This window comes from Mastigoproctus giganteus, chromosome 3 (assembly GCF_048544385.1).
Source record: "Mastigoproctus giganteus isolate SK-2022 chromosome 3, ASM4854438v1, whole genome shotgun sequence".
Classification (NCBI taxonomy): Eukaryota; Metazoa; Arthropoda; class Arachnida; order Uropygi; family Thelyphonidae; genus Mastigoproctus; species Mastigoproctus giganteus.
In genome coordinates this window covers 246,227,292-246,239,660 of record NC_143577.1, presented here as the reverse complement: position 1 = coordinate 246,239,660, position 12,369 = coordinate 246,227,292, and the positions used below count along the sequence as shown (strand labels likewise).

At 38.9% G+C, this 12,369-nt stretch overlaps 1 protein-coding gene across 1 annotated transcript in view; it reads left to right on the top strand.

The window, feature by feature from the left end:
• The window catches only part of Nf1 (neurofibromin 1), a 1,111,953-nt gene that overhangs the window by 695,407 nt on the left and 404,177 nt on the right, over nt 1-12,369 (top strand). Inside the window, exon 32 of the mRNA XM_090369763.1 lies at nt 8,090-8,257. Coding sequence (XP_090225889.1) covers nt 8,090-8,257 — 168 coding nt within the window. The remainder of the gene's footprint in view (nt 1-8,089; nt 8,258-12,369) is intronic.

Here is a 12,369-nt window from a genome sequence, read left to right as displayed (position 1 = left end):
CCTCCAGAAATCCGATCGGACCATGTGGTATGGTCGGTCATAGGGTAATCTCAAGTGCTGCGGTCTCCTACTCCAATTAAACGCCATGTTGTCCCAATTAAGTAAAGAAAATCCTGGCTATTTTCTCGATTAGGTTCTGTTCTTTATGATTTGTCCCAAATAAACGGCTTCTCCAATTAACCAATGGCCCAAATAACCAGAATACACTGTATAATCTATCATAAGTAGAATTGGGACCCCCATCATCTCAACTGCAGTTTCATTAGTTCGGCATTTCAAAGTTAGCAGTACTAACTCTTTGCAGTAATGATAGATGACTCAGAAAAGTTATTTGCAAAGTCAAAGAGCAAAATTGATTTAGTAATCTAAAATCACTTGCAGTGGTTTGGTGAAGTCCAGTTGTTCTGTAACAACCAAATCCCCTGCTCGCATCATTACGATGGTGGTGTGTGGTGTGTACACCACACAGAGAAGTGCCACCCCTCGCTGTCATCAGGCAATAGAACTGAGTAGATAGTAGTAATAATGGCAAATGATGCAAGAAAGCAAGTGTCTAATTATTCCTTAAATTTTATCAACCCACAATCCATCGACTTCCAGAACAAAAGATGGAAACCTGTTCCAGTAATCAACCACCCACTGGCTGAAGGCAAACTTCCACACAATCTATCCTGCAATCATCCTTCCTCAACTTGAATTTATCCCCCTCCTGTGTGCAGTCTCAGCAAGTGGAAGGATTTAAACACCTCAATCAGATCTCCCTGCAGGTGCCTAGTCTTGAGACAGCAATTTGCAGTACTGAAGCTTTTCTAAGAAATAGCACTCTTTTGTTCCCTTCACAATTCTAGTTGCCCTTCTCTGCACCCATTCCAGCAGATCTACATCCTTTCTGAAGTGAGGCCTCCAGACTTGTATACAATACTTAAGATGCTGCTGCCTAACCGTGATCTTATACAAAAGTATAATCACCTCCTTACTCCTGCTAGCAAAGTTTTTGTATATCATTGACAAAACCCTATGAGCTGTCTGGGCAGCATGTCTGCACAGGTCAAAGAATTTCATGGCTTACTGTACAATTACCCCTACGTCTATTTCATTACCTCCACACTACATCAGGGTAATGTAGTGTGGTACTACCTACCTGAGTGTAGTACCACACTGTTGATAAGTTACTCTGGGGGTTATTACTACCCATATACAGTACCTTGCCTTACATTTATCATTGTTAAATTTCAACTGTAATTTCTCAGCCCATCAACCCAATTTTCTTAGATCTCTTTGCTGTAGCTTACCCTAATGACTGTCATTAACCACCCTACCAACCTTTGTATCATCTGCGAACTTAGACATTAAGCTAATACTTTTTCCTCAGTATCATTGATAAATATTGTATACAATGGAACCAGCACTGAACCCGGGGGAACTCCACTAATGACAGTAGTTCTATGAAGAGCAGTGCCCATTGATAACCACTCTTTATGTCTTTTTCCACTTAACCATCCCTTTATCCATAGCAGTCTTGCCCTTAATGCCACATTGCTCTAGTTTGTACAACAGTCTTTTATCTATCAAATACACCATAGATGCCCTTAAAGAGAAAACTACAAAGGTAGTAAAAGGCATCATTTCATCTGTATCTCATTTTGTGATCATCCTTTGCATTGAGTTACTGTGTATTGCACGGTAAGTAACTAATTTTGAAGTATGCATGGTAGTGCAATACATGGTAACTTGTTGTAAAGGATGATCACAATATGAGATACAGATACCTTGAATAAGCAACACTTCACTAATAGAGAAGTCTATGTTACTTATTCCCGGTGGGTACAACCACCCAGACAGCACCATTTCAAGGTTTGTTGGTCTTTCATGATGGGTGGGCAGGTACCCTGGTATTGCCAACATGACAACCCAGTTGTGAGGTTAATCCCACAATATCATAAGAGCTTGAACTTGTCTATTTAATATTGGTGTAAATACGCAATAGATGTCTCTTAAAGAGACAACTACAAAAGTAGTATAAAAAGCATCATTTCATCTGTATCTCATATTGTGAACATCCGTCACAAAGGCGCCTCCGTAGCCAGGTGGGAAGGAGCAGTAGTGTGTATCACATCCTTCTTGATTAGACCGGGGTTCGAGCCCGTCACCACCAAATACGGAAGATGCGGAAAGGTCAGGGAATGACCACCGCATATCCCGGAGCAATATGGCCTTAGTTGCTAATGCTCCTAAAAACCAAAACAACAACAACCATCACAAAGAGTTACCATGTTAACTTCACAACTGGGTTGTCACATTGGCAATACCAGATTACCTGCCCACCCACTGATGAAAGGCCAACAAGCTTTGAAATGTGCCATCTGGGTGGTGGTACCCATCGGGAATAAGTAATAAAAGACTTCTCTATTAGTGAAGTTTTGCTATTTGAGGTAATGCAATATATGGTAACTCATTGTGAAGGGTGATCACAATATGAGATACAGATGAAATGATGCCTTTTACACTACTACATTTGTAGTTTTCTCTTTAAGAGCTATCTGTGGTGTATTTTCACTGATATTGAATAGATAATTTTAAGCTCTTATGATATTATGTCTAGTTGCATTTAGTTTTTGATTATAGCATTATCATGTACACCTTTTGGCATCTTTCATATTGTGGGATTAACTTCACAACTGGGTTGTCATGTTGGCAGTACTAGGGTACCTGCCCACCAACCAACGAAAGACCAACAATTCTTGAAATGGTGCTGTCTGGGTGGTGTTACCCACTAAGAATAAATCACAATAGACCTCTCTATTAGTGAAGTGTTGCTTATTTGAGGTAGTGCAATACATGATAATTTGTGAAGGATGATCACAATATGAGATACAGATGAAATTATGCCTTTTACGCTGCTTTTGTAGTTTTCTCTTTAAGAGCTATCTATTGTGTATTTACACCAATATTAAATAGACAATTTCAAGCTTTTGTGATATTATGTCTAGTTACATTTAGTTTTTGATTATAGCAGTCTTATGTGCAGTAGTATCAAAAGCCTTCCTGAAATCCAAGTATCATCATCATCATCAGCCATTTTCAATCCACTGCAGGATGAAGGCCTCTCCAGCAACTTTCCAGTTGCTTCTGTTTTGAGCACTGGACATCCATTTACTACCCACAAACTCATGAATTTCATCTATCCATCTCCGCCTTTGTCTTCCAGGTTTTCTTCTAGCTCCTCTTGGATACCATTCTGTTATTTTCTTAGTCCATCTGTCATCATGTCTTCGAGCTATGTGTCCTGCCCAAGACCATTTTAGTTCTTTAGTTTTGATAAGAATGTCCTTTACTTGAGTTTGTTGCCTAATCCATGTGTTTCTCTTCTTATCTAACAGTCTTATTCCCAATATGATTCTTTCCATTCTTCGCTGTGTGGTTCTCAGCTTCTCTTCCATTCTTTTGGTGAGTGCCCAAGTTTCACTTCCATAAGTCATGGTGGGGAGTATACATTGGTCCATTATTTTACGTTTCAGACAAACTGGGATATTGCTCTTCAGTATGTGACTATATTTCCTGAATGCTATCCATCCAAAATTTATTCTTCTCTTGACTTCCAGCCATTTATCATTATTACAGCTAATAACTTGTCCCAGATAAGTATATGACTCCACCTTTTCAATTACTGCTCCTTCAATCATTATGTCTCTTTCTGTGGCATACTTGTTCATCATTACTTTTGTTTTAGCCATATTCATCTTTAGTCCAAAATCCTTACTAGCTGTGCATAACTGATTAAGATTTTCCTCTAATTCTTTGGGATCATGGCTTATGACCACAATGTCATCTGCAAATCGCAAATGGTTTAGGTACTCTCCATTCACATTGACTCCTTTCTGCGACCAGTCTAATCTTCTGAAAGCTTCCTCAAGGGCAGCAGTAAACAGCTTAGGAGATATTGTGTCTCCTTGTCGAACTCCTTTCTCAATTTTAAATTTCCTACTATCTTTGTCTAGTCTAATAAAGGAGGTAGCACTCTCGTATATTTTCTTCAAAATCATAATATATGGGGTATCTATGCCTTGTCTTTCCAGTGCCCGAAACATTGCCTTATGCTGTATGGAGTCAAATGCCTTTTCATAATCCACAAATGCCAGGCATAATGGTGTTTTATATTCATTTGCTTTCTCCATTAGCTGTGATATTACATGAAGGTGATCCATAGTTGAGAATCCTGTCCTAAAGCCAGCTTGCTCTTTCGGTTGATTCTCATCCAGTATTCTTTCTAATCTGTTAGTAATGACCCTTGTGAACAACTTGTAGATGTGGGATAACAAGCTAATTGGTCTATAATTTCCAATTTCTGATTTATCTCCTTTCTTATGCAGCAAAACTATGATTGCATTATTCCACTGCTTAGGCGTCACACCTTTTCTAATGCACTTTGTGAAGAGCCTTGCCAGTTTTTGTGTTATGTCTCTTCCTCCCAATTTTAACAACTCTACAGTAACTTCATCTTCCCCCGGGGCTTTCTGATTCTTCATTTTCTTCAATGCATGTTCTACCTCATCAGGAAGAATATTGGGTATGTCGTATGTGTTGCTACTTTGCAATCCATCTTCCCCACTGCTGGCATCATTCCCCTGCTCCTTGTATAATTCTCTATAGTAGTCTTCTGCTATTTGAATTATGCCTTCTCTGCTGTTTATAAGTACACCATCGCTATTCTTCAGTTTCAGTATCATTTGTCTTTCTGTATTACTGCTCATGGCTGCTGATTTAAATACTTTGTTTTCCCTTAATGCTTGTTCTACTTTTCTTGTGTTAAATCTTCTTATGTCCTCTCTGAGCCTCTTTCTAATGGCTTTGCATAACTCAGTATACTCAATTTTCTCCCTGTCAGTGTTTTTCTTGCTTTTCATTTGTCGTCTTCGGTTCATCATGACAAGTGTTTCTTGACTAATTTTTTCTTCTTTGGATTTCTTTTTCCCTATAGGTTTCTTGGGCTTTATCACTTTCAAAAAGTTGTAATATTCCTCGTCGATATCTTGGTCCTCAGCAGTCTGCATAAGCTCATACTTGTTCTTAAGTTCCAGTACATACTGCTTTTTCTCCTCTTCTGTTATCTCAAAGACCTTTGTATTATTTACTCGAGTCAGTTTTTTCCTTTCCTTTCCTACATCTATATCAAGTGTACATCTTACCATTCTGTGATCACTTCCAACATTTACCTTATTCAGGACGGTGACATCATTCACAATATATCTTCTATTAGTGAGGATGAAGTCGATTTCATTAGTAGTTAATCCATTTGGACTCTTCCATGTCAACTTTCTGTTCACCCTTTTCTTGAAAAAAGTGTTCATTACTGACAGTCCTTGAGATTCTGCAAATTCCACAAGTCTTTCACCTCTTTCATTTCTTTCACCAATTCCAAAATTTCCTATAGTTCCCCTTTCTGTACTGTTTTGTCTTTTTCCAACCTTAGCATTGAAGTCTCCCGTAATAATAGTGTAGTGGGTTTTCTGCTCATCTAGAAGACTCAATTTCAGTGTACATTTCTTCAACCTCTTCATCATCATGGCTCGATGTTGGTGCATAAATCATTATAATCTTTAGCTTGTATCTCTTAGAAATCTTTAGTATTAGTCTTGACACTCTTGGTGATGTACTTTTGAATTCCAAAATGTTGTTTTTAAAATCTTTATGGACCAGAAACCCAATTCCACCTTCACTCCTTTCACTGTTTCCATTGGTGTACAGCAGATTTCCACTTGATAAACTTATAAGTGATTCATTTCTTCTTCTTGTTTCAGCCAAACCGATGATATTCCAATTCACATTTTCTAATTCCTTTTCCAGCTCTAATATCCTGTCTTCGCCGATGAGTGTTCTTATGTTATAACAGGCCAAGTTCAGTTTCCGTGCATGGCAGCCTGGTCGTACCCAGAGATTCTTAGCACCCTCTGCTTCCACTCTAATCCTCTCGCTGCCGTAAGAGGGAGAGTGAAAGCTGCTGGGGACTGAGGGCCATTTGTTTCGTCGTGCTTTCATATTGCTGGAGGGGTTGGTCTTTTCCTGTTCATGCTGACCAGGCATCTTGAAGAGAACCACTCTACACGTTCATTGCCACCTAAGTGACGTAACAGGGCTTACCATCGAGAAGGTGTGCATGAGTGGATTTTAGGGAGGCAGGCCAACCGGACTTCTCCTAAATCTTCTATAATAGAGAGATATTGGATCCATCAGTGTTTTAGGCTGAGTGTCTGATAACACACAGGATACCTGTTCCCCTCTAAGCCCCTATAATTTTGATATGATGTCAAAATTATTTTTTGCATCCAGTTCCTTGGTCAATGCATCATAGTAAACTATCAGATTGGTTAGACAGGACAGTAAACCATTAATATAATTTGTTTTAATATATTAAAATAATAATATATTAATGTTATACAGTAAACCATTAATATCATTTGATAGCTTCCACCTATCCCAGGTGCCTTTTTTATGTTCATAGTCAACAATTTCTCCTCCACTTTCCTTTCATTTATCACAAAGTTATTTAGCTCATCATTAGAATTTGATAAACATCTGGCATCCCCTTCCCTAAAAAAATTCCTCATGTGATTGTAGATGCAAAATACCGATCCAATATCTCCACAACCTGAGCAGGGTTATCATCAGTTAACCCAGTGGTTTTCAACATTTTTTTTTTAATAATGGCACCCCCTAAGTAATTTATTTTATTTAGTGGCACCCCTACTTAATTTTCTACCTGTTAGATCTGATTCTCTCTCTCTCTCTCTCTCTCTCTCTCTCTCTCTCTCTCTCTCTCTCTATCTCTATATATATATATATATATATAAACTAAATTAAAATAGGATATTTGCCAGTAGCATGGCAAACCAGTAGAGTGAAAAAGAACTTAACCAAAAAATAACAACAATAACAGAAAAATATATATGGAGAGAGGATAAAGAAGAAGAGGGTAGTGTTGAACAACGTTCCTAAAATAATTTAGAAAATTAAGCCAATTAAAAGAAATTTAGCGGTGCCCCTCCCTGAAGGCACTCATTTCCAAATTATGTGAAATCTCACTAAAGTGGAAACAGACTAACAACATTACGTGACCAATTAATAAAATGAAATGAACTAAAATATAGACTAACCATTATGCCCCATCTCGACAGAGGACCATGTCGAGAACCACTGGGTGGCAGTGATCACAGTATTTGGAATTTAATTATAGACATAACTACTGTCAAGGGTAAAGGGAAAGGCTTTTACTTTTGTAAGGTTGACTGCAGAGGTCTTAGACAGTTTTTAAATTGTGTGCAATGGGGCCGACCAAGAACACATTCTTGAACACATTCAAGCTTAGGCCTAAATGGATGTCAGATGAACTCTTGAGACACATAACAGAGAAGAAAAGTGCATGGGACACACATAAATTATCAGGTGATATAGAAGCCTATGGTAACAATCGAAAATGGACCATTTTTCAGAGCCACAACTACCTCCTTTTTTTTCCCTATCTGTGCAGTTTCACTAACAGAGCTTTATTGTTTTTGATCTTACACAACTGTTCCCCCCCCCCCTTCTTGTTTTGCTATTGAGAAACATATTTCTGAAAGACATACCTGCGTGATCGGCACATCTCAGAGGAAGATTATGTTCTTTGACAAAAGATAGAAATAAATAAATTATTTGGCACATATGACAATGATGTCATATGTGCTGAATCATGCATCCGTTTTTTCATTTCTTTCTATGCACTGCACACTGTTATCGCATTTGTTTGGAAATGTCTAATTATATCACATTCCCTGCCACTTAATCAAATATAAGAGAATGTTGATATTTGGCATAATATCTGATAGTACTGACCTTGTCCCCACTCTGATTTCAATAAATACTTAATAAATTAAACATGACTCAATTGGTTGTAAGGGTTTATCATATTTCTTGAATAATTAACAATGTTTATTAAGCTTTCGAGTACTTTTGAAAGTGTATACAGAGAGACCTACAGAAACTTGAAGGAAATAATTACTTTGTGTTTATCATTTGCTCTCTATTTCTAAAGTTTTTTTTTTTTTTTTTTCAGGTGGAGTAGCATGGATATGACAAGCACAAAATTTGAAGAGATTATGTCCAAGCATAACATGCATGAAAAGGATGAATTTAAATCAATTAAGTCACTGAATATTTTTTATCAAGCTGGTACCTCTAAGGCTGGAAATCCTGTCTTTTATTATATTGCAAGAAGATATAAGTAAGTGTTCTTCCTACATATATAACTTTCAATTTAGATATAGTAAAAATTTTTAGATATAGTAAAATAGTCACTGAATATTTTTTTATCAAGCTGGTACCTCTAAGGCTGGAAATCCTGTCTGTCTTTTATTATATTGCAAGAAGATATAAGTAGTAGTAGTAGTAGAAGTAGTAGTCGCACATGATGCAAGAAAGCAAGTGTAGGAGCTTATGCAGCATCAGCCAAAAAAAAAAAAAAAAAAAAATCACACCATTCCCTCCAAATGCCTGTCCAGTTCCTCCTTAAATTTATTTAACCTATAACTTCCACAACGACAGATGGAAGTTTGTTCCAGCAATTAACCACCCGCTGGTTAAAGGCAAATTTCCGCACATCTATTCTACATCTGTCCTTTCTTAATTTGAACTTATGTCCCCGTAGGTTGGTAATCTGAACAAGTGGAAGGATCCCATCAGAATTCAGCGTGCTCAACCCATTCAAGGCCTTATAGACCTCAATCAGATCACCGCGCAGGTGCCTAGTCTCCAGCCACTGAAATTTGCAGAACTTAAGCCTCTCTTGGTAAGAGAATCCCTTCATTCCCCTCACCAATCGTGTTGCTCTTCTCTGTACACGTTCAAGCAAATCTACATCCTTCCTAAAATGAGGCCTCCAGACCTGTACGCAGTACTCAAGGCGTGGCCTGACCATTGCCTTATACAGAGGGACAATCACCTCCTTTTCCCTGCTAGCAAAATTCCTATATATCATTGACAAAACCCCATGACCCGGCCTAGCAGCCTCTCTGCACTGCTCAGAAAACTTCCTATCTGACTGCACAATTACTCCCAGGTCTTTTTCATTTTCTACCACCTTAAGTGTAGTACCACACAGTTGGTACGTTTCTCTGGGGTTACTTCTACCCATATGCAGTACTTTGCATTTGTCAAGGTTGAACTTCAGTTGCCACTTCTTAGCCCATCTGCCCAAATTTTCTAGATCCTGTTGCAGTAGCACATTGCCATTACTGTCATTAACAACCCTGCCGACCTTTGTGTCATCTGCAAACTTCGACATTAAGCCTGATATACCTTCATCAATATCATTGATAAATACACAAAACAACAGTGGACCCAACACCGAACCCTGTGGGACTCCACTAATAACATTAGTCCACGAAGAGCAGCACCCATTGATTACCACCCTCTGTCTTCTCCCACTTAACCATCCTTTTATCCATTGTAGCAACTTACCCTTAATACCATTCTGCTCCAATTTGTACAGTAGTCTTCCATGCGCAACAGTGTCAAAAGCTTTCCTGAAATCCAAGTATATGATATCAAAATTATTTTTTGCATCCAGTTCCTTTGTGACCACATCATAATAACCAATCAAATTTGTCAGACAAGACTTTCCCTTAACAAACCCATGCTGTGTTTGAATTATTGCTGCAGTCTTGTCTAGATGATCCTGCAATGCATCTTTAACCAGCGACTCCATTATTTTACCCGGAACAGAAGTTAAACTAACTGGTCTGTAATTACTCGTGTCACCCTTCGATCCACCTTTGTGAATTGGGGACACATTTGCACATCTCCAGTCCGTGGGAACCTCCCCTGAGTCCAAGGATGCTCTCATAATTATGGCTAAGGGTTTGCTTAGTTGCCTTGCTGCCTCCTTTAAAATAACTGGATAGATCCCATCCACCCCAGGTGCCTTTCTTGTGTTTAACTTCAACAATTTCTCCTCCACTTTGCTCTCAGTTATTACAAAATCATTAAGCACACTGCTACAATTTGATAACCTTCTTCCATTTTCAAATTGTAATAATTCCTCACGTGTGAATGTAGATGCAAAATACTCATTCAGTTTGTTTGCTATCTGAGCAGGATCATCAACAGTCGAACCATTGATGTCAAGTGGACCAATCATATTCATCCCCTTCCTTTTAGAGTTTATATAAGTAAAGAAATCCTTGCTGTTTTTCTTAGCATCTTTTGCCAAAGATTTCTCGTAATCCGCCTTCGCCTGCCGAACCTCCTTTGTGACCTGATTACAGACTAGCTTATATCTGCCACAGGCTTCTGCGTCACCTGATAATTTATATGTATCCCATGCATTTTTCTTCTCTGTCACGAGTCTCATTAGTTCATTTGATAACCATTTAGGCCTAAACCTTGAACGATATTTCTTAATCGGTATATAAAGTCTAGTAGCTTCCACGATTAATTCTTTGAATGCTTCCCACTTAGAATTTACTGTTTGTAACATTGTCAGTTGATCCCACTGTACAGAACTTAAAAACTGTCTGAGACCACTGTACTCCCCTTTACGGAAGCAAAAACCCTTTCCTTTACCCCTGACGGTAGTTACCTCTTTGAGTAAATCCCACTTCAGCACACTGTGATCACTGCCACCTAGTGGTTCCTTTATCTGCAAATTCTTAATACACGAATGATCACTGCTGATAACCAGATCAAGAGTGTTACTTTCTCTGGTTGCCTCTCAAACATGCTGCTGCAGAAAACAATCATCCAATAAATCCACAAAAGTCTGACTAGTGTGTGAGTGACCAACCCACAAGTTCCAGTCAATATCTGGGAAGTTAAAATCCCCCATTATAAGACATTCTGATTTACTGGCCCACTCTATTTCTCTGTACAATTGTTCATTGTACTCATTCAAGTCATTAGGCCTATAACACACTCCTACTCTTATTTTTTCTTTAGCAGTGCTTATCTCACACCAAACTGACTCAACAGAGCACTGTTCATCTATATTAACTGGGTGCACTTCCTTTGATTTTATGTTTTTCTTAATTAACAGCATAACACCCCCTCCCTTTCTGTCCTGTCTATCCTTTCTGTACACATTGTACTCCCCAAATTCCAGTTCTGCATTCCTTATATCTTTGTGACACCATGTCTCTGATATCCCAACAATATCCGCCTTTGATGTCTTGACCAACACTTCAAATTCATCAAATTTATTTATTATACTTCTAGCATTGGTATACATGCAAGCATACATGCTCCTATGCCTATTCCTTGTTACCCGAACACATCCCATATACCCAACTATTCCATGATGACTGCCATCCGTCCCTGAAACCCCCAACACCCCTCGCTCCAGGTCGCTGCTTATTCTAATAGAAGTTGTGCAAGAATCACCTTCACCTCTGCCTGCGGTTACTGTTAAACTATTAGTCTTTGTATCCCCCCAAACTAGCAGTTTTCCGACCCACCTAACACTGCCTCGATAGCATCAGCAAATATTCTTGCACCCTTTCTATTTAAGTGTATCCCATCCCTGTAGAAGCAATCTCTCCTGTTAACAAGTACAGTCCAGGCTGAAAAAAATTCTACCCCTTGAGCCTTGCACAATCTTTCCAGGGTCGAATTGATCGACAAGGCTCTCATCATGTACTCCCTCTTATCGTGTCTGGGCAGAATTGCAGACACTTTCAAATTCAACCCTAATTCACGGCTTTTTTTCATCAGTGACCTGTACTTGTTAAGTAATTCCGCCGGTCTCCTACTCTTAATATCATTAGTGCCAACGTGTACAACTATATCACCTTTTGTGCCCTTAAAAGATGATATCCGCTCTACAACGTCATCAACCTTTGCCCCTGGCAGACATACCCTGGTCCTGTTCCACCTATCCTTTTTACAAAGCATGTTTCCCATTTCCCTGACAATAGAGTCACCAACAACTACTAGTTCCTGTGGGACCAGCGCATTCTGCCTTAGGGGTTGCCGCTGTGTTGCGTGATGACCAAGTGCAAGCTCTGGCTTTGATGTGGGCAGCTGAGAGCCTGATGGGTCCCTCAATTTAGATCTTTCGAGGTCATCCACCCTGTCCTTCAAACTCTCATATAGGCCCATAACAACGCCGAGTTGTCGCCTGATTTCCTTACACTCCTTACATCGTCACACACAAAGACATCCCCCATGGCAATATCATGTTCCGTTCCAGAGAGTTCGGCAAGTGTCTTTCCTACATATATAACTTTCAATTTAGATATAGTAAAAATTTTTAATTAGTGTTTTCCCTCTTGTCTAAGGCTTCTAAATTTTTGCAAATTGAGAAACTTAATGGTAGGCCTTTATCTTGTATTGAGAATTATG